Below are 23626 nucleotides of genomic sequence, written 5' to 3' on the forward strand. Positions count from 1 at the left end.
GATAAGCCAACTGCAGAGGGCAGATGGTAGTTGTGTAAGTGCCATTGTTCTGGTGTGATTACCTCTGAGCTCTTATATAATGTTACTGTAATCAAAATTATAACAAAAGCCATAAAATACCATTCCACTTAAACAAATATCTGTTTTTTAAGAAAGTGTCAATAAATGTTTTTACTCATTGTTCTCGTCGTGCCTCCACTCGCCTGTATAAATGCCATCCTGTTTAATTAAGTGTCTCTGTGCAGATTTAATTATATCACTGCTGAATTAAGTGCATGACTGGCTTATAGAAATTATCACTTTTGCATATGAAGATGGACGCAGCCTCTGTGACGTCACCCACAGGTTTCTGAGGAGCGGTTTTGAAGCTCAGAGTGAGCTGCACCGCCGTCGCCATCTTGGCAGCGCCTGACTCCGCCTAACTCCCGGCTAATCCAAAAACAGGGGAAAGAGGCGAGGCGTGTGTGTGTGTGTGTGGGGCCGAGACGGCATACATTACCGTTAGCATCGTTAGCACAGCTTGCTCGAATTCTAACCCAAGGCTAATTCATTGGCTCGCTAATTAGCTAGTTAACAACCTGAGCTTATAAGTGTGGTGAATGCATGACACTGATACCTGCCAATTAGTGCTGAATTTCACTCACCTAAAAAAAAAAACACCTCACCTCCTGTTAGTCAATTAACCGCACAACAAGCCACGACTTGAATTAGCCGAGGTGTCGCCTAGCAGCACCCACCTCTCACTCAAAGTGGCAATGCCCTCAATTATGAATAATTTGAAGCCTTGATAAAATCAGGTGCCTTATATAAAAATCCACCCCCTGTACAGTTGCCATGAAGGAGGAAATTAGCTCTAGAGACCAAAACCATTTTTTGTACCAAACTGTAAACAGGTTTATTTTGGCTGTTAAGTTGGACATTTTCACATGGGAGTCTGTGGGGATTGACTCGCTGTGCCTCAAGTGGTCATTCGAGGGAACTGCTTTTGGCACTTCCACGTTGGCTTCATTTTTCAGCTGTTGTTGTTGCCGCTTGATCAAAAGTCCAAGACAATCCCCAAACCAAGACTCAGTGTCACCCAGGACTAACAAAAGGTGCAGGTGTGTAGTTGAGCTCAAAATAGAGGTCGAGTTCAAAGATGGGTGCGGTCCGACCCATGAGTTCTGACCCATGTAATAATATAGTTATAACTACACAACTACATGAGTAATACTGATCCTGTCACAAGATGGTCTCTAGTTTTTTCTTCTTCTTTTTTTTACTCTGTTGCTCCTGGGAGAAGAAAAACCACAACACCTTCATTTGCGGCCTTGAAAGAAACGAGTGAGAGAGATAAAAGCAGCACCGAAAAAAGGAAGCAATTTTTTTCAAAGCCTAAGGCGGGAGTGTGACTTCAGGGAGCAGGAGGGGAGACAGTGATACAAGTGGGCAAATGAGTGAAATTGATATTAAGGGGAGGAGAACAAAAAGAAAGGCAAACGCTTTTGGTCATTAGCCATAAAATCTGGATGAGGTGCGACCAGTGAGGAAAACCCGACAGCTGGACTCTGGGGTCTGACAAGAACATGGTTTTGATGTCATCATTCTTGCCGCTCTCTGCATCAGCACGAATTCGACAGGCGCGACTCAGGAACATTTTGCCTGCACGCCTGGCCACGCCCCCCCTGACAAATCAGCTGGTGGCGAGCTGTCACAGACAGTGCGTGTGCATCTGTGTCCATGTATGTGTGTGAAACATCATCTGTATTGTTAGGTTACGCCCAGACAGTCTCGCCTAAAGTGCACGGAGACGCACGGAGGGGAAGTCTCATTGGCTCATTAACAGGACACAGATGCACAGACGAGTGAGAGAGGCGAAGTGTTGATGGTTGACGAGGCCTCGAGGAGCCACAGCTTCCACTGTCAGGGGTCAACGCCGCCTCTGGCTCAATGAAATCAATCTAAATGCTGATTCCCTCAACAGTGTTTACACATTGCTAATTATACAGTGATAGCTTAAGGTTCCCTGTTTATAAGCTCCACAGTCACTAATGTCAATGAGGGGTTGTGTTACATACACACATGGCGCTCATCACGATCTGCAATCTCTCAGAAACTACCCAACATCACGTGGGGGAGAACGCAGGAAGTAAAATTATTCTAATAACACAAATCCTCATCTGATGAATGTTGCAAACAAAAATCAATTTTGAGCTTCACATCTCGAACTTGGACTCAGCCGTCACACTGAGGTCCGTTTTTGCAGGTGCTCAAGTGGTTCAGGTAGTATCACACATCATACCACCTGCTGATGAAGATCATGTAACATCATCAAAAGCTCCAGATCAGCTGCAAAATTGACCTTTTGTGTTTATTGTGATTGAACTGTTATTATGTTGAGAATAAATGTGTGTAATGTTTCTCAACTGACAGCCGAACGATTTCACTGTGTCGGCGCTGGAGAAATATCTGGCTGCACCTTCTATCGTCCTGCTGTTAGGAACAACGCTCCGGCTTGTTTGTGTTTCTTTGAACCAATCAAAATGGGCGGAGGTGGTTGTTGTTATTTCCGGCACTGAAGGTGAGTTTGGAAATGGTATCAGGCAGAGGAACCGGAAAGGGAAGGAGAACGCCAAATAATCTGACCTGGAGTTGGAGCTGTATAAAATGTAATGAACACGTCTCTCTTCTCCAAAATGAAATCACTCATTATCATTATGCTTCACTTTTCAAGGTGAACTCGAGGCAACATCAATCCTGAAAACTTATAAAAGCAGAGATGTGAGGTTACAGCATTAACCTGAGCCTGTTTTTATTTAAGCACTTAAATACCAACTTTAAAATAAAATTTAAGACGGCACATTTATTAAGCAACTTACTCCCACTTACACTGACGTGCAGAGGTAGCCTATGATCATTTGATACGAGGTTCACTGTTGCTCCAGGTAGCTCAGAGAGGAATAACCAATCAGCAACTAGGAGAGTGAGTGAGGAGATAACAAAGTGGATCCATTATAATGCAAAAAAAAAAAAAAAAACTACTTTGGCGTCTTGTGATTTTTGGCTGATTCCAAACATGAACTAGTTAATGCGAATGTTTCATTCTCCCCCTCAATAAGCATGTAGTTTTTAAACATCATCAGTCAAAATGCCACTGCAGCTCGACCTGGAAACTGTAGGCAAGGAGAAGCGCGCTGCCTACAAGTAACTAAAATATCAAAGCAGTATCATGTGTAATCTTGGCATGCATCAGCACAAACTCATCATTTTGTTGTGTAGGATTTAGAACAATTTACAGCCACGTGCAGTCGTGGAAAAGTACTGAAATATACATCCTTATATAATTCCTAGTGCAGTTTCTCTTCTGTTTTTCCATTACACTTAATAACAGCGTAAAATGCTACTTCATGACTGGAGAGGTACGATCTTCTCTAAGGGTTTAAAAAGCAAAAATAATACACGTATATCTATTTCATATTAGTTCAAACTCTTGTCAGATGTCACATGGTTCATGTGGAGCGTGCTGAGTGCTGGTAGGTAAAGCCGTGTGCAGGTAACAATCGTGGGATTCACCTTCCCTACGAGTCCCTGTGTTGCACCAGTGATGAATCCTGACACGGCACACGGCAGGAGATTACTCCAACCGTCCAATCACAGGGCACTGGCATGCAAACTGCCCGAGAAGTCAGTCAAGTGTTAACATAGATAATCTCACAAAAGTAAGTAAGTATGTATGTGTGTGTGTGTGTGTGTGTGTGTGTGTGTGTGTGTGTGTGTGTGTGTGTGCATGTATGTTAGCTGTTACATGCGATAGGTATGTGTAAGATGTTTTTCCATAAGTTTCCTTGTGAAGTAAATCCATAGAGCAGAGCAGATGATCTTTGCACAGCTTCAGCTGTGTTTCTCTCCGAGTTGTCAATCACTTTCAAACGTGAGTGTGTGTGTGTGTGTGCATTTCCCTCGCTACCGCATGTCCACTGACAGTTGGTGTGTTTCATCCTAACCGGAGCGAACCACAGCAGAGCAGATATTCACGCTGCAGTTAAAAGGCTTTTGAAGGTCTCACCCATTCCCACATTAACATTTCTCCATCAGCCGCTGCACATAATAGTGAGGCCCTGCGTGTGTGTGTGTGTGTGTGGTGTGTGTGTGTGTGTGTGTGTGTACATGTGATATTGCAATGGATGAAAGCAGAAACGAGGATAAAGGATCGACAGCTGTGAAAACACAGAGACAGAGATGAGGAAACTCAAGAACACAAGAAGAAGAAGCGAGACAATAAGAAAAACAGACAGACAGGGGAAGCAGTCCAACACAGGTGCTGTCACAGTCCTTAACTAAATGTTTTCACAAGCTATCAACCAGGGTTTGACATAAATAAATTCATTATTATAAAATATCATCATGACGCTACAGACTCTGTGTTTTCTGTAATGTTTTGTCTGATATGTTACTGTATGTCTTGCTAAATTTCAATTTAATATCCATTCAAAATACAGAGCAATTTGGGTGTATTGGTTTTTCTGTCAAATATCAACAGTCTTTCTCCAGCGTTGCTTAATTCACCTTTAATTAATTTTCAAAATACCCATCTATAGATGTTCACTGAAACATTAGCTTCAGGACAATTTTCTTCCATTTTTCCATTCCATTTAAGGCATTTTGAGGACCAGACCCCTCTGCACTAAAGTGTGAAAGGAGTTATTAACCTCATACAAAGCAGCATTAATAACTCCTCTGCTACTCTTGGTCATTCACGCCATTTTGTTGCTGCATCCTGTGTGACACTGTGTTCATGATAAAAAATATATCAGCCTCCATCACCCCAGAATCTCTCCTCCGATTCACCAAATGTTCAACCTCAAATGTCTCTTTCTGTGATACTTGGATGCATTTGTGGTTAAAGGGTCTTAAAATGTGCAGGAACAAGTAACTAACTACATCTAACAGAGAATCAGAGTTAATGGACCTGAGATGCAAAAGGTAAATATGAGAATACAATAAACATAGTTAATAAAAACAAAAAGGTACCTCAAATATAGAGCAGACATCATGTAGTTAATATGACACTACTATATGAGCAATAGCAGATTAATATATGTTTGAAGTTAAATATCTGCAGCTTAGTTTCACTGACTTTTCATTATGTATCCTGGTATTTGGAAACATGAGATTTTTCTCTCTTATTTTTATACTTTTCACCAATCAAAACAAAAGCCATACTCGCGACTCGAGCATGTGACTCGTGACACATTTATCCGCAGTTTGTGAGAGATTCAAGGCTCTAGGTTAATTTTAGGTTTCAGTATCAAACTGGAAGACAGATGGATCAGCAGGAAATTTGCTCTCCACAGTGCGACCTGACTCAAACGTCATCACTGCGGGTACAGTATATTTGTAAAGTGGACATTTTCAAAAGAGAGAGCAAAAACAAAGAGTGTGGGTGAAGAGAAGAGACCTCAAGAGGGTTATAAAACGACTCCACTCCAAATGGAAAGACAAAAAAAAGAAAAAACATGAAGGAAAAAAGCTAAAGGTGGTTTGGGCACAAAGAGAGAACTGGCATGAAAATTTAACAGTGAGGGGGGGGGGGGGGGGGGGCAACAGAAAAAAAGATTGTGAGATATAAATGAATGAGTGGATGGATTTTTGCCTGACACCCTGAGTCTGGCTCTAACTGACAATCTCTTTCCTCCACTAACCACCTTGCTGCTCTCTGCGCTTTCAGCCGTCAACCGAACAGCAAGCGGCGGTGGTGGGCGGGGCACGAGGCCTGACTCCAGAACTGATCCAGAAGCAGTAAGAATAGATTCCAGCCCCAGATTTCCACTTTTTATATGGGAAAACCATGTTCAACAAAATATTAATCACAGCAGAGTATTTTTACACAGTTTAAAACATGTCTGGAGACGAACTTCAAACCTAGAGTTCAGTTAAACCGAACTCCTTGGGTTGAAACTTTCAAGTCAGTGACATCACGGTGCACCGGCCGCACCGCGAGTACAGCTCGACACCACTGCAGCGGGGTGAAACTTCCACAGCTAGAGGTCAGAAAGAAAGCGTTAAGCTGCCCTGATGCATTCGTTGGACTTTAAAATGAAGTGTAAGGCGAGGTTCGCAGTGTGTGCTGGTCTTTCTGGCAGCGTGTAATGTTCCCACTTTAAAATGTGGTCGGAGAGTGACAAAGCCACGGCTGCTTTTTCTGCAGTGACGGGCGACTTCCTGGAGACGGTGAAAACCAATAATTCACACAAACCTGCAGTGTAATGAGCTTTCAGAGAGCTTTCCAGGGCACAATGACACCGACTGTCTAGGCCTTTGATAGACACTTGCTTCTCCACATGATCCCACACGGTCACGCACACCCACACACCCATACACACACACACACACACACACACACACACACACACACACACACACACTCAACCGCTCCTCACATTTGCAGCCCCTGCAAGTCAGCGTTCAGCCCAGTTTCTAGCCGTGAAAGCGCTGTGTCTTTGAAGGTGGGGAGTCAGACGACAGCTTTTGGCTGTGCCAGCGTCACGTCCAACCAGCCAGAGAATCGGGGTCAGAACCAAATTATCTCCCAAAGGTTGGGGGGAGGAAGGGGGGGGGGCAGAGGACAACGGGATGAAAGAGGAGGGAGGGAGGGAGGGAGAGAGGAGAGGGGTGAGGGGAGTGAGAGAGATCTCTAAGTTACCGGGGAAGCAACTGTCCCCTGCAGAGGAAGAGTGAGGCTGGGGGTGCGTCAGCAAAACAGAAAAGGACGAAGCAAGAGGAGGAGTGATAAACCGCCGGCGGGGAGCTGACGGTGGTTAACCTCCTTTGATCGCCACTTTATTTGCTCAACAGTTTATAGGCTGATGTAAATTTTTATGATAACTGGTGAAAGTCGTGTGGGGACTGTTTCCTTTATGGTTCGACTGACCTTCCAGTAAAGCCGAGCAGCCAGCGACTGTCCGGTCAGAGTTTGGTAACTATAACTAGGCACCGCTTTGGTTTTTCTCCACACACCAAACAGATGCACATGTGGACCGACACCCTGCGTTGGAAGAGGTTGGTCGGTGGCGTCGGTGGCTACAGCACTAAGCTAAAGCAGTATTCCTTCTAAGGCCGAGAAGCATCTACAGTAAAAACCCCGTCTTAAGTTGAGGAACCAGTTTCCATCAAAGACTCATTGTTTAAAGAATTCTACGCTGTAAATCTGCCGCCGTTATCGTAACAAACACATGCGACACGCGAGCTTAGTTGTTTTAAAATATTTATCAGCTGGTGTCATACAGTGTATTATTCTTTATTTACCACTGCCTGACACAAGCGGTGGACAGAGAGACAGAGGCGCAGACAGACAGGTTAGGGGCGGGGTTACTGTTAGCTCACCTTGTTCCCTATGGCTTTCTTGGGTGGGAAGTTGAAGGTGTCCGCCTGTGGAAACTGGGTCCTCAGGTGGTTGTGGAGCTCCCTGAACTCTGTGTAACGTCTGTACACGTTCCACTCATTGTCCAGGATGCGGATGTACACCTAAGGAAAGGAAAGGTAAGACAACGTCACGGTCATTATCGTCTCCTCACAAACCTGTGGAGACAAAGTGGTTCTGTGGTTCACACTGGTTACTGAGTGGACCAGCTTACAGGCATTTCCCCCTGTGGGATGTTTTCTAATCAAACGATCCGGTTATCAAATGTGCTATAGCGGAAAAAAAAGAAAACACACCAACAGCACACTGTTTGTCATCGAACACTTCCAATAAATAAACGAGATGTGTGAAAGAAGGACTTCCTCTCATCCTCGTGAATGTGTATTTTCACTTACATACTGCGACAACAAAACGGAGAAAGAGTCTGTCTATAGAGGTGACTGTGCTGCCACCATTTCTATGCACCATTAGCTGCTTTATTCAGACTCACGGAAGATAGAGGCAGCAGAGAGAGAAGGAAAGATGAGCCTATTACAAGAAAGAGAGGGTGAAAAAGAGCAGGAGCTGGGTTTGATTTTCACAGTAAAAAAAAAAAAAAAAAAAACAGGGAATGCACAGAGACAAAAGAGAAAGCAGAACGGCTTTTTCGAGAATTCAATTTTAAAGTGCCCAGCCACAAAAAATAGACTCGATTCAGGTACATGAGAAGAGGAATTGATTTAAAAATCGACCAAATGCACCCAGGCGCCCCCCCCCCAGACAAAAACAAAAAAATAAAGTAAACAAAAGACAACGACGTCAAAACTGCGCCATAATGCTTCACTGCATGTTCCCTTCCAGAGCCACGGCGTCCGGAGAGTGTTCTCACGGCCTTTACTGCTCCGCGACCGTCTGCAGGAAGTTCCACACAACATGCCGCCCCTTTTTGGATGTTTATTTCTGGCTCTGAATAGTCGTCAGTACATAACAAACCCTGGGCAGCGACATTCAACTTCACATTGTGAGTCACCTTTAACGTAACTTTAGCGTCAGGGTCACATGGAGCCGACTGAGCGTGCGTGCCGTTCTGTTAAGAGCGCTGTTCCAGTTGGCTGTTCCGCCGAGCTGCTGCACTGGGGCACTGGAGCCAGGGCTTACGGCACCAGTACACTCCCAACAGAAATACTGTCAGAGGTCCAACAGCGTCTCCCCAATACCTTACAACGTCAAGAACTGACGCACACTTCAGCAGTTACCCAGAAGTGCAGAGGGTGAATCTGTGAGTCCGTACCAAATCCATCCAACACTTGTCAAAACATCCGACTAGAAAAAATAAAAACATCTACCTCACGATGAAGCCAGACAATCAAAGTAACACGGTTTCATCATCTGGGAGCTGTGAACGTCTGTAGAAAACGAATCTATCCAGTAGCTGTCGAGACAGAAATCTCGCTGAATAAGGGAAAAGTTTGACTGGATCAACAAACTCTCAGATTCATCCTCTGGTGACCATAAATGTCTGTACACACTTTCATAACAAATTAGACGACTTAATCGAATTAATCTTCTTCTTAATCACATTTCCATGAATTAATGCCCTCTTCAGATGTGCAACGGGCCACAGGAAGTGACTGCATTTTGCATTCATGTCAACCTCCGGGACATTTTGACGGGCGCAGGAGCAGGTAGATAATGACAGAATTTTTTGTTTTGAGGTGACACTTTCCGTTATTCAGTGATCTTTGTCAGCGCTCATGCTACTGCGCCGTCTAGGTTACATGACAAACATGGAAAATGTGGCATTTTGGACAGCCATTAAGAAGAGACTGACAGCTGAAGCTTTGTTAGCTGTCCTGAATGTCCCGCTGTTAATATTTCAGCATCGGTGACAGACATGTCTAGACACCGTTAATGTTATAAAAAGATATGAGAATATGACACTTCGCAGTATAGTTGAATTAAATGCTCTATATCATGTACCGTCATTTACATGGACGTTTACTGACTAAGTGGGAGGTGAGAAAGTATACCTTCTCTCTGTCTACTTTATGGAAACACTCACTTTATCCACGGTGTAATTGTAGGATAATAGCTTTGAGACTTTTATACATATGCCCTGAATTGAAGAGGCAAGTGAGGCAAAGTGCACGAGGTGAAAAGTACGACAAGAGAACTTATTGTAGTTTGGCCCACTCGCTCAGCCGGCACACAGCTGACTGAGGAAATTAAGGCAAGCTGCTTCTTCTCATAGTCATGTCACTCATTCTGAATCTGAACACACAGACGTACATGTTTTTAGATTCAGCTTGACTTGACCGTCAATCTGCTGAGGGGGAAGAAAAAGAAAAGATGCTCCCTATAACACAGAACTTGCCTGAGAGTCGTCATGTTTTAAGTTTTTCTTCAGTGTCGAAGTAATCCAGCGATAACTGAATGTACATCAACAGGTGCACCGCGAACAGGAGCTGATATTCTCTAACTCAGCAAACTTTTAATGGTGCCAATTTGCTAAAAATTTCCCGCAGTTGTCCTGATTTTGGGGGGGGGGGGGCGCAGTTCCACACACTGGGACACGCCTGCTTTACAGCAACTTGTTTTAAGAGCAGCTGCACTAAAGGAAAGACCAGAACCTGGTAAATGACAGTAGCGATTGACATGATTGGAGCAGACACGGCCACTAATGGACTGGAGACTTGTCATCTCAGCACTTTGTGTCTGACCTACAGAGGCACATCTGAGCTTTTGCCCAACTTCTTTTTTGCAAGTTAGGAGAAGAACTGACTTGTTATGATCTGGTAGTGTGTGTGTGTGTGTGTGTGTGTGTGTGTTATGGCATCTTTCATCATGATCAAAGAGAGGGGTGGAGATTCTGATTAAACTGGGCCATGATGAATGAATCAAAGTCCCCTGTATGAAACTATTTTATGTACTAAGATAAACAAGATTAGGTCAAAACCTAGTACGTGTGGAGACCTCCTGGTCGGTCACATGGTCGGTCACATGGTTGAGTGCGCACCATTAAGGTTGAGTCCTTAACGCAGCCGCCCCAGTTCAAATCTGGCCCGGGCCCTTTGCTCTAGGAACATTCAACATCGCCACTCATCGCCTGCTTTCATGGCAAATGTACCGACATAACCAACCACAACAACACATTTAGATATTACAGGAAATGAACTCGGCAGCCTGTTACCTGTCCAGGAGAAGAACAGCAAGTTCTCTCCATCTCTGAAACACTTTACTAACATTGACACATATTCACCTGAAGGGATGTGCACGGGCTTCCACCCCACACCCAACAGAAACTGTTTGCACCAATTCATTTTGAATTTGCAGCAGTCAACGGGGAAGCACCAATACTCAACCGTCTGACCAATAGTGTAACTTGATCACCCAATCACTCAGTCAGTCAGTCAATCAGTCAGTCAGGGACATTCACGTTTATAGGCTGCAGATATGGATCTGCAAATTCCCACCTTGGACATTTCAGCCCTTAAAAAATCAAAGAAAATGAAGGTCGATGTCATTAAGTAAGTTTGGGATCTAAAGGTGTATGAATTGTTCACACATCATTTTACTCAATATTTCATAATTCACTACTTCAGTCTGGACTTGTCAAAAGTGTTTCTATGCAGGAGCGTGTTCAAAAATAAGCTGTCTGACATTTCAGTCACCTTCATAATCTCATACACGAGAGCACAAAAACTACAGAGAGATGAATTTCCACGTCTACACGCTTTCCTGAATCACTCCATCAATGTAAAAAAAAAACAAAAAAAACAGGCTTGTCAAAGTCAAAGTGAAGTCCAAACTGAGCAATTACTTAATGTAACATTAAGTCGAGGGCTAGACATTTCATAATGTATATATGTATATGTATATATTATAGTTTAGGCATAGTAAGGTCCGTGCTTCTACATATTGCATATACTCTGTTGAAACATGCTACTGAACATAAATACCTGACAAGATAAGAAAAACTCGCTGCAGGACAAATTAACACATTTTGATGAAGTTTCATCCCCAACATCTGATGCAATCCACCTCGCTGACCTGAAAGTAGCATTACAGTTAGTGTGTGACATTTCCTGGAATAAAACTGTATCCCGAAACTAAAAAATAAATCAGATATATCTCAACATAATCCACTCAACATACTGCTTCAAAGAGCAGAATACAGCGGGTGCATACTGTAAAATATCCTCATGTACTCCGGTTCTACAGCCACATGTCATCTCTTGGGTCTGAGTGCACATTAAGAGCTGCATTAGCAAAGATGTGATGCTAGAATCAGTCCCATAGTGTCTGTAGTTCCTCAGACATCAAATAGCTCCTCACATGTGGCAGTATTAGCGCAGCGAGCTTAATCCACTTTACACCGTCTCATTGGCATACTTATTTATGGCACACACATTAGCCTCTGCACACGGCTACCAGGCTCCCTCCTCCTGACTAATCACAAATAGTCTTTCATTATCTCTGACAAAAATCTTGGCAACAGCTAAACTGCAGCATCCTTGAATGTTTGAGCCCCGGCGCTCAGATATCTACAATAGAGGCCGTCTTCAAACGTCTCTAATCGCGGTTCTGAGGGAACGTGCGGGAAAAACGGTTGATGGATTTTGGCTGTTGTTGAAGGCCCGACTGTGATGGACACAGTCCTTCTGTCGTTATTTAAATGGCTTATGAGAATATCTGACAAAGCATAACAATACGTTTGATGAAAATATGACCTCGATGAGTCAACATAAGAAGGAAAATCCACCTTTGGTTAGTGAAGTATAAGCAATTCATGATGATAAGAAAGGTCTTTTATTGGTGAACTGCTGTGATTTACTTCTTTGGTGAAGCCACATTTCTCACAAAATTGACTCACCTACTTCAGGTGGAAACTCACTGCATTCAGCTTCAGGCCATATTGAAGCGAAACGAAAGGTCAAGAAAAAGTGTGTACGCAGCTCCTGTCCTGTCTGCATGTCTGACACAGTAGCTGCATTGCAATTTTGTCTATTGACTCTAATGTTGGCGCAGAAAGATGTCTCTGTGGCTCTTGAATGGATTCCTCACTTTCTCTGTGATACAAATCTTTGCAACAAAAAAAAAGTCGTTTAGAAAGAAGTGCTGACTGACTTGAGTCTGAGGGGCCGTCTAGGGGTTGGTTCACTGTTGATGTTCCCTAATCAAACTCTTTCTGATCTACTCTTGAAAGATGTTTGCCCACCGATGCAAGGTACACAATACAAAGATTTAACTGTCAGTTCATAGATTTTGGTCCCTCCAGGGTTTGGTTTAAAATGCAAAGGCTTCATCACTAGTACAGCAGCAGCCGAAGTTTCAGCCCTCTGTTTGTGTCTGCACATGACGCATTCAGGCACAGTATTGTGAGTAGGTCAGCTGCACTTTGACAATAATCAATGTAGTTACATGTGTAAAGCAGTAAACGCAGCCTGTGTAAACAGCTGTATTGATTGAAGCGGGAGCGTATCTGTTCCATCAGATGAGCAGGAGACGGAGTGAAAAACGTGGCTGAACCCAACGCTGCTTTACATTCAGCCTAAAAAACGACTTACAAACCCCTCGAACTGGTGGATTTCAAATCGCAAAACAAAATGGTACAATTTGAAGGAACAGCGCAACATTTGAGAAACAGGCTTATTCCCTTTTTTTTGCATAGAGTGAGATTAGACAATTGATACCACTCTCATATCTGTCTATTAAAGATAAGGTTACTGCCTTCCTAAAGTGACTTCCTGGAGTCTAGTTTTCACCGTGAGGTTGCCTGGCAACCAGCGGAGACTGGGTCAATTTTTTCTTGTCTAACTCGCAGCATAAATTAAACGTATTTCCAAATGTTGAACTTTTCCTTAAGGAACGTTTCAGAAATCTTTGTGTTGTTTCTGTTATTTGTTCTCTGTGGTGTCTTGATTAACAGTGAGCTTTTTTAGATGCTCATTTCAATGAGCCAGACTTAATCCTACAGATCAGTGGTGACATTTAAGATGGAACATCAGTGAACGAGAACAGGAGCCTCACTTCCAGCTGAGGCCCTCTACATACATATGAAGACTGTAGCCAGCAAGTGAACAAAACAAGAAAGAAATCAGTTCCCTTTTTGTGAGAATGTGTCACTTCATTTCAACAATCGATGTCAGACGACACTTATCAAATGACATTAACTACGCCTGGGTGGTGACACTGTAACAAAAGCTGTGCTCTGTGTTTTCCCAGCCTGTTTAGATGTAAAAGGACTAGCATGTGCTTTCATTTATTCATTAGCACGCCCATTAGCAGACACCTCAGCGACTGCAAACCGGTCGGAGGTCTGCATGCACACATGCATGATGATGCATGATTCAAAGTTTCTAATTGTGTGTGTGACATGTGGGAGGACGTTCCAGCACCTGGAAGAAAACCCACATGAAGCTGAGTAGAAAATGCAAAGTGGCACACTCAAAGGAAACCAAACACCCCCCCTTATGTGTACTGTTACCCTTATCCAGGGTAACAGTACACAGCCCGGCAGCTTCCCGAGGAAAAGAGCCCTCACGTACCGTGAAATAACTTCAGAACCACAGATCTGAAACAGGAAGCCTGTGAACAGATAATTGCAGCTTTTCTTTGCTTGACATTTAACTGGGTCTTTAGCCTGAGGGTATTCCAACAAGCAGGTGGAACTAGGAGCAGCGCGGTTGAGGATTGCAGAAAGTGCAGATGATAATGATGTTTCTCTCCCCGCTGTATCTCTCTGAGAAAACCCTGGTCTGTTGTTCCCCCATCCGACAGCCAGGCTAACTGTAGGTGTACAGACTCGTGCAAACCCATTTCCAGCACCACAGGAGGCCCATACAGAAGAGCCCTCTTTGCTCACTTCACAGTTGGAAGACTACGCAACTGCCAGGCACAAGCAAGATGGCCGACCATGGCTTTTTTTTTTTTTTTTTTTGGCAAATGTATCACATCACCAAATCATGTTTGAGGGCATCTAGTGTGTTCTACATTAACATGTAATGACCTCCATCTGCTTCCGACCTGTTCCGACACAATCTGGTTGAGTTTGGTTGAAATGTAACACCAGCTGAAGGTGTCAATCAAACCAGAGGGAAGCAGGAAAGAAACAAGAGAAAAACTACAGCAAAAAGAAATTAACAGAGAGAGAGAGAGAGAGAGAATGAGGGAGCAAGAGGAGAGGAGGAGAGCCAAGTCAAACCAAAGCAAAGGCAGTGGAGCCTCATGTCATCACCCCTCCCTCTTCATCATTGTAGGTCAAAACATTTGCCCAATTAGGCAGAAAATAGAATCCATTTGGAGGCTTGGAGAGGAGGAGGGGAGGGAGGGAGGGGCAGTAGTAAAGGACCACAGAAAAGGAAAGACCTCAATATATGAGTGCATCCTTTTCATGTGCCTGAAACCCTGCTTAAAGCAAGTGAAGTGCTATTTGGAGGGAAAAAAAGAAAAGAAAAGCTTTATGATTAATAATTAATACGAGCAGTAATACCACAGTCAACACAGATAAACCGACAACAGACAAAAAGACTTTCTGTACGTTCAGACCGAAAGCAGCCAAGAACGTCGAAATGACCGAAGTCATTCATTTTCTATGTGAGCCAGCGTGTTGAAGTGGATGGAAACTTCATGGTAATGAGCTATGACGCGGTTCGGCAGCAACCAATCGGAATGTAGAAGAAGAGAACAGGAGCGAGGGAACTGCATGCTAGTTGCTTGGCAACTTGATGCAAATCAGTTGGAGACGTTAACGTCGCCGATTTAAAAGATTTCTTGCGGTTAACTTACAGCTACTTGGCACAAAGATAACAACTGACATGCCGCTTTGCTTTAAATAGAGTTTGAAGACGAAAATAAACCTGCTATCTGTCCACGAACCACAACAGCGTCGGTAACGATGAGGGCTACGTACAGTTATAGATCTGTGAGGCAGGGCTTTGAACTAAATGCAAACACCAGCAAGCTAACGTGCTCACCGTGACAATGCTAACATGCAGATGTGTATCAAGTATAGATTTGCCACGCTCAACAACTAGTTTTTAGCAATAAAAAATATTCAGTTCCGCAAATTTTTCGTCAAAAACCAGCGAGAGTGAGAGTGAACGCCGCTCACGATCACGGGGTTTTTTTTTACGACAGTTATACGGCACGCCGCATGATGTCTCCATGGACACGGCTCAGCTTGGCAGGTACCAGCGGTACAGACGCATCTACCGCTGCTGCAGTTTGTTTGAGCATTTGAAGCAGTTTTATGAACAAACAAGTGAAGACTCAGGCGGATTATATTTATATACAGATTTTAAATGTAACTAATGTCTGTGATTCTGTGGTGTACAATAATTCATTTAGTTTGGGAGTGGCGATGACTTGTGGCTGGTGATGGATGGGTAGAAAGAGGTTGAAAAAGAATATCGGCCTTTATTTATTTTAAAAAAAAAAAATGGAACAAATGAACATGAACTAGTTCATTTTTGGAAGTGTGAACTTAGCTCAAAATTTAAAAAGATGAACTTTGAACTAGTTCATTTTAAGTGTGAACCGGCACAGCGCTGCTCATGGTGGTGCTGGAGGAAAAGTCAGGGGGGATCACCAAAGAAGAAGACCCGCTGTTTGACTGACAAGCGTTCCTTGCCGAGACGCCACGCCAACACTTCAACACCAAAGTTCTCCCGTTTATTCAAAAACAAGAATTTCTGACAATTTAACTGACAAGATGACTCTTTAAAACTCTGTGCACGGGTCTTCTGAGAGCCAAAGAAATAACTGTTTAAAAAAGCAGCAAAGATCAAGAAAAACACATCACGATGAGAAAAACTAAGGGAAAAAACAGAAATACAGAGACAATGCCAAAAAGAAAAGACAGGAAGAGAGAGGGTGATTACTACCTTAACTTTTATTTATGCGTTGTTTATTTCAGAGCTTTGCTGCTCCTGACATCTTACAGAATTAGACACTGACGAGAAGGAACTGGTGAATGTAGATGAGGAAAGAGCCGAGGAGGAGGAAGAATGCTGTTGTTGGAGGAGGAGGAGGAGGAGGAAGAGGAGGAGGAACTAAAGACAATCAAGAAAAGAGCAACCACAGTTGAACCTGTAAGAAAAAGACTGAGAAAATAGGTGGAAGGGCAGAGAAAAGGAGTGAAGAGGAGGAGAGGGTGGAGGCGTGTGGATAGAAAATAAACTAAGCACCCTTTTTTTGATGACTGTGCTCGCTTCTGAATTATACAAATGAATGAATGATTAAATGGGGGAATTATCGTCTGATTGTATGAATCCACAAAGAAACCGACGAGCAAAACATCCATTGCCGTCGCCGTGGCAGCGTGATGAAGCAGCATGTGGTATTTGAACCAAACCATTCAAACGCCACTGTTCTGTTGCTAAGTGGAAGCTAATGAGAGCGACAAAGCTGCAGCACCACACACCAACAGATTTCTGCTTCTGATTAACTTGATGATGAACTTGATGGATTCAGTGAATGGGGAATGTAATACTCTTTATATGCTGAACCATTCTCTTCTATCGGCCGAAGCCAGCTCCGGTTTTCATCCCCTCCTTGGGTCCTCTTGGCAGATGAAATAAAGACATTCACCTTTTTGTGTGTCCTACACACTCTGTCTCTTTTTGAGGGAGGTTGCTGGAAGTTTATGAGGTTGAGGTGAAGTCTTCAAACGCAGAAGAGGAAGAAGAAGAAAATCTGCCTCACCAATTACCTTGACTTTTTCTCTTCAGCAAGAAAATGTAACAGGAGATAAGTGAAGAGTTGTGTTTGTATTTACCACTGAAAGACGGATTGGAAAGAAGGAAACAAATTTTAATTTTAATTTCATATTCAGCTGTGTGCAAATGTTTGGGCACCCCTCGGCAAATAACACGTTTTGTGTAAATACAGCACCTTAAAACGAGCCGCTCCTCAGATGTTAATGCACTGTAACTTTTTTATTTCATGCGGCGCACACATCAGTACGTCGCGTTTGTTTTGCTTCGGTTAGTCTTTGAAATGTGAAAAAAAAAAAAGGAAGAAAGAAGCAGCTGGTGTTTCAAGGAGGATCCTTCTCATTAAAATCTAATAAGTGAAACTAAAGCAGAGTGTGCAGCGAGGGTTTTTCCACACATTATACCGACTGACTCCCCAAGCCTCTCCTACATGCCTGTCAAAAACAACTCCTAAATGTGAGAGGGAGCTATTATTAAAAAAGTCTGTTTTCTATTTTCTATTCTATACTGTGTCAATTGAAGAAAATGCCCCATCACTCCACCAATCTCAGGAAAACAACGCTACCAACCCCTAAGTGCATATTGGAGCTCTTTTGAAAGACACAATTTTGTTGAAATTGAATTTCGTTGAATAGATGCTTCAGTTATCTAAAACACATGGAGGAGAAAAAAAAAAACAATGCAGACACTTTGTGGGAAAAAAATCCAACTCAAAACTAACTTAATCCTAGTTAAAAATACAGCGATCATAAACAGAGGTCGTTAAACACGGTTCCAGATTAATGCTAATATTGAACCATATCTGCTGGATGTTTAAACTTGCTAATGTTTGCTAACAAATTCACGTATCAACTCAGTGTTGTTTTACAGCTTTTTTCCGCTGCCCCCAAGTGGCCAGAAAATCAGTTCTTGTAGATTTTAACTGCTGTCCGACTGTGGTTTTGTCTCTTTTATACTGCAGCTTAGTCTAAGACCATCTGATGACTCCAATATTCACTCTTCTTTTAGCTCTGGTTTTGTTCTTCACCCACTTCTGAGGGATATATCTTCCTTTTTTTTCCCCCTGTGACGACTTCATAATAAAAGTCAAGTTGAGTTTCACCAGTTTAATGCTTTTATGTATAATGTATTTAAATGAAAACGTTCAGGACTGCCACTTTGAGAGAGCTTATTAACCCTGACCCTAACCCATCATTGTCTCTATGATACCAGAGGTTCCAGTACGAGCTGCGTGTTCAGGGCAGACTGGAGGCCACAGTGAGTCGCTATCGGAAAGTGACGAGACGGGCCTGGGGCTAGCTGGTTAGCATGCTAACTTCAGTAGAAGACAAGGCGTGATAAGACGTTTTCCACCTCTGGAGACAGCTCTTGGCGAATAAAGGAATGAAGCCGCTAATGCTAATGTTGGGCTACGTAGCAATAGCAGAACGAACAAATAGCTCTTTTAAGACTTCTAAGGAATCCGTGGGAACCCTCACACTCAGGTGCAAAATATCAGGAGGCTGACTGAGCAGGCGGGACAAAGATCGAATCCCACCGATTTTAAAATACAGCTTTGAAGGCCCAGAGGAAAAAACAGTTCTTCCTTTCTTCCTCATACAGAGCAGCCGTCAATACACCAGACGCTGTAAGCCTTTTATCACTTGAGGACTCAGCACAAGTTCTTAAAGACCAGCGGGTGGTCACCAGATATGAGCACTCAATGTCTAAGTTGGGGGCTACCTTGGAAAAACTGTCTGACGCCACAGCGGGAGGAAAACAGGACAAGCCACAGCTCTTATCTCCGTCTTTTATCACAATTGCTCCCTTTATTCTGTTCTTCTCATCTCCCACTCCCTTCTCCTGTCATCTCCCTCCCTCCCTCCCTCCCACTCTTCGTCTTTGTGTGTCCCTCCTCAAACAATTTGACTAAAAACTCAGTCACGGTGGGAGACTCCTTCTCTCTCACCTCTTTCGTGTGAATGAATGAGTCACTGACGGGTCCTGAGAACTGGCTTTGAGCATATTAAGGAAGCTGGGGAGTAAATGATTGAAGGTAAAGGCGGAGTGGAGGATGTAGAGCAAAGTAGAGCTGAATGGGGCAGAAAGAAAGAGGGGAGGGGAAAGTGGAGTGATGGGAAAAATGAAGCATGAGAGGGAGAGGCAGACAATTAGTGACACAAGCAAAATGGGTAAATATAAATTGTGAGTAACAAGAGAGAAGAAGCACAGAGAGAAGAGCTGGAGGGGGGTGAGGCAGACTGACAAATTACACCCCAGCTCTAGATCTAATCAGAAGTCTTGAGGTTAAAGCAGAGATCATCACACTCACTCCCCTCGAAGGGACAACGCCGTCACCAGCCGAATCCCGATTCTGCCGCCATCATCCCTACAGGGAGAAAGGGCAGACAAAGTCTCCGCCTCACCCCTCACTTCCCCCTTTCCACTGGCCAACATCTGCACCTTTGCAGTTTTTATTGGAGGGCGGCTCACTGATGAAGTGCCACAGCAGGTGCTGGGCACCCTCCATGAGCGTTGCACAACTCAAAGACACAGAACCACATGCACTGGGAAAAAAAGTGAGTTTATATTGTTTGACTGAGTTTTTATTTCATGCTCGGGGTGAGACACGGCCAATTATTAGACTTCTACACCAATTATTTTGTCCGGGGCTGCAAGAGACTGAAGGTTATCCCAGCTCTTTAACTGTCAACAAGATTACGCAACGAGTACTGAACTGATTTGTACCGAACTCGGTGGAGGGACGGAGCACAGGCCACGGAGGAACCCATTACATTCTGCTGCAGATCTGGATCATTTACTATGAAGCAGAATTTTTTTTTCTCGGACACATGGTGCATGTTGTCCGACACCGGCCTTGTATGAGGGCTTCACTGTAAACGGACTGCTCTTAAGTAGAACTTTTCTAGCCTTATACTACAAGCCGCATTCACCCATTCAAACACATGCGAACCGGAGGAGCTGGAAAATCGAACCACTGACCTTCTGATTGGTGGGCAACAGCGCTCTACCTCCTGAGCCACAGGTGTTCTTATGGTGGTGTCCCCCTCTGGCCAAAAGGTCTTGCTATTAATCCCTGATACTGCCAATACATGTCCATCTACTGCCATGTATCTTATTTAAATGCCATTGAACCAGACACTGAACCCCAACCTCCCCATTGTGAATCTCTCCGGATAAGACAGATGTCTTAAGTGTCTGAAATGGAAATGTAATGTAAATTACACTGATGCTGAAGTTGATGTGGAGCCCGTGCTGCAGTGTGCAGCAGTAAAAGCAGCCTCTGTGCCGTCCCCAGGGTGTTTAATCTATGACTGATGGATGTAAGACCAAGACAACGACTGTAATTATCATCATCATCATCATTGTAAAACATCCATCATTACCATCATCAACATAATAGTTATATTCCTCTGTCACCAACCAGCCATTATCATAACCATAATCACTCACACGCACGTCCGCGCACACACACTCAGACTCCTGTACGTGCACGGCAACGCGCACAGACGCGCCGAAAAACTGCGCGCGAGATCGTCAGCGTTATCGGCGTTTAAAAACAGAAACATCCGTCTGTCTTTGAACGCAACAACCAGCACACGCGCACAGCTACACGCGCACACTTAAAAGCTCGCATTAATACATATGGATGTATCATCTCATTTGCATAGCTAAAGCGGCCCGTCACCATGTGGTCTGAGCCTGTGGCTAATCAGCGCAACTCAAACTGAGCGGGTCCGGATGTAAAGCTTAGCGCCTCGGCAGCCACAAGTCTCCCGAGTTAACCCAGCTGCACCCGGATGCTAATATAGAAATTAAAGGTGCTAACACATTTCCCACATTGCATTTCTCTGGGGGGACGGCAGTCCACTGCAGGCAGCGGTGCACACATCTGAAAGAGTGTCAGAGAGGACGTCTCAATTATTCATTGAGTGGCTGATTTATGTGGTTTCATATGGTGCATATTAAAGGCTTTGGAAGGCAAAGGGAAGCCAAAGATGGTTTATGTAACTGCCATTAATTGGGACCCTTCTATCACTCTCTTTCTCTCAGAGGACACAAACAGCTACTGCTCTGTTCTGTACTGTGCAGGTACTTAAAAAAATAAATAAATAAATCCAGAGGTGCTTTTTAAACTACAGTATCTCTTAAATCCGATGCACGTCTATATAGAAATAGAACAAACGTGAAGAACACAAAGAGGAAGAGAATGAGAAAAGTTACAGCAGACATTATCCAGTCTCATTAGCATAATTAAAACAGTGAAAAGTTTGCAGCGAGTCCCTGACTTTGTGTGGAAATTATAGCCTCAGCTTTTTGCTGATCAAAGAGAATTGCTTATTTGGAATATATGCACATACAGTATGAATGTACATGTAGAACAGCCCGGGAGTTGAGGATCAGAGGTGCTAGTTCTCAACATTTACATTCTGCTATTTCCATATACCGTAATCGACATGCTCTCCATTCACTGTTAGATGGTGTCTGCGCTTGTGTTTGTGTGCGCACGCGTGGATGGTCGGATGCACAAGTACATGAAGATCTGAACAGAGCAGGTTTTTTTTTTTTTTGCAGGGAACAGTGCAACATTTTCTCCGCTGTGGATTAAACACATTTTAGAAATGTTCGTCTTTGTCTCGTCTGGGAGGCAGTGTGAGGTTAAATGTGTGATTCATTATTGTTGTCAAATGGCTGTGGAGGTGGGAGGGTCCCTCCCGCTTTGTCCTGGAACTCATCATCAGGAGCAACACCACCCTCCCAACCAAGTCTAAGAATGGAAAATGATTGGGAGAAGATTGACAAAAGAGTGGGGGAGAGGGCACAGAAAAAAAAATAAAAATGGGGAAGGGGTGAAAAGGGAAAGAAAAGAGTGACTGATAAAAACAGAACAAGAGACAGATAATAAAGGCAAGCAGTGCAAAGTGGGAGGTAGAGAGGCAGAAAGATGGATGATGATGAGCGGCTAAATCCATGAAAGAGGCTGTAAACACTGTGAGTTTGTTGAGCTCAAAACTCTGAAACAACACTGAGCCCGAACGCCAGCTGAAACATTAAGAGGAAGAAGATGAAGGTGACTTATCTGTGATATTGGTTTGTGTGTTCTGCGACGTATTAAAAGTCGTGGAAAATGAAACTTTTTCCACTTCACGCTTCCCTAACATCCCCGGCATGTCGGCAGTGCGTATGTAGAAGTGTTTGGAGGGGCGGAGCGATGACTTTACTTATTAACCTCTCAAAGTTTAGAAACGTCATAATTGGGCTGAGGAAACTACATTCATCAGGAGTTCGTACAACTGGCAACTAAAGCGCAGTCAGAGTTTACAACTACAGATAAGTCATCTCCTCTTTAAAAAAACTTTATCATAGCTCGATGATGTCAGTTGCAATGTAAAGAGTATATCCCTCCCACTGCTGCGGCACCACAGGTATGACACCTGGTAATCAATGGCGTGAAAGCTCCCATCAGACAGCAGCACAGCGGTGAGTTTCCCAGCAGGACTACACCGCAGTGTCTGGAAGGAAAGATGTAAAATACCTTTAGTCAAATAACATGATTCACCCATGTGAGGAACTGGACCAAAGGTTTATGTTGCCCTTAACAGTAAACTGACCAAAAGACGATGCTAAGCTAAGCTAAGCTAAGCTAAGGTGGCTTCAAAGGCAATACACAGAACGCTCAATTAGAAAAAGAGGAACAACTAAAGGCTTAAAGGAAGTTTGCCAAAGAACAGATTGATACTCAACAACACTACTGGGACTAATGAAACTAAGTTTGAACCGTTTGGGAAGAACATCCAGCACCATGTAGTGTGTAAAAACAACTCCATCACTGACATGAAAACCAACCGGGCTTTGCTGCCTCCCTCCTGGGCCCCGACAGCTCGCCATCATCAAGGGGAAAATGAATTCCCAAGTTTATCGAGGTCTCTCACAGAGGAATATCCGGGTGTCAGGGTGATGCAATTAACAATAATATTTTGATCAACTGTTCAGCCCTATTGTGGGATGACCTCAAGAGAGAGACGCTCACACCAGACATCCTGAGAACACGGCATACATTTTCTCATCACTGTATCTTGGCTGGACGGTTTCGTCTAACGGCCCAGTTCTGACAGAGCCGTCAACCATCCCTTACTCTAACGTAGGCGCGAGAGGAAAAGTCAGGATATCACCAAAGTGGATTCATCCTCCACAAATGCCGCGGCCACACGACTGACACTGATTAATGCTGGAGCTTAATACTGCTGCTTTCCTTCTCAGGTCTCTTTCATTCTGTACATGAGTTTTAGCCAACTACCTTACTGCATGCACGCAGCTGGCATTATACAGCTGGCAAAAGAAACGAGTTCCTCATCATCTCCTGGATGTTCTTTCCTAAACCACAATGCCAGCCTGAAATACACAGGTAATGAAAACACAGACACTCCTGCACACACCAGATGAATCCTTGTGTTCGTTGACGGGGTGCAAATGATGCTTCCTTCCCTTCTCTCATAATAGCCTCTATTGTTGGTATTGTGTGGGAGGGAGA

At 43.7% G+C, this 23626-nt stretch overlaps 1 protein-coding gene across 1 annotated transcript in view; it reads right to left on the reverse strand.

Moving 5' to 3' along the window:
• Positions 1-23626, reverse strand: part of snx29 (sorting nexin 29) — a 128032-nt gene that overhangs the window by 18469 nt on the left and 85937 nt on the right. Inside the window, exon 19 of the mRNA XM_056365893.1 lies at positions 7363-7503. Coding sequence (XP_056221868.1) covers positions 7363-7503 — 141 coding nt within the window. The remainder of the gene's footprint in view (positions 1-7362; positions 7504-23626) is intronic.

Source organism: Seriola aureovittata, chromosome 21, assembly GCF_021018895.1.
Source record: "Seriola aureovittata isolate HTS-2021-v1 ecotype China chromosome 21, ASM2101889v1, whole genome shotgun sequence".
Taxonomy (NCBI): Eukaryota; Metazoa; Chordata; class Actinopteri; order Carangiformes; family Carangidae; genus Seriola; species Seriola aureovittata.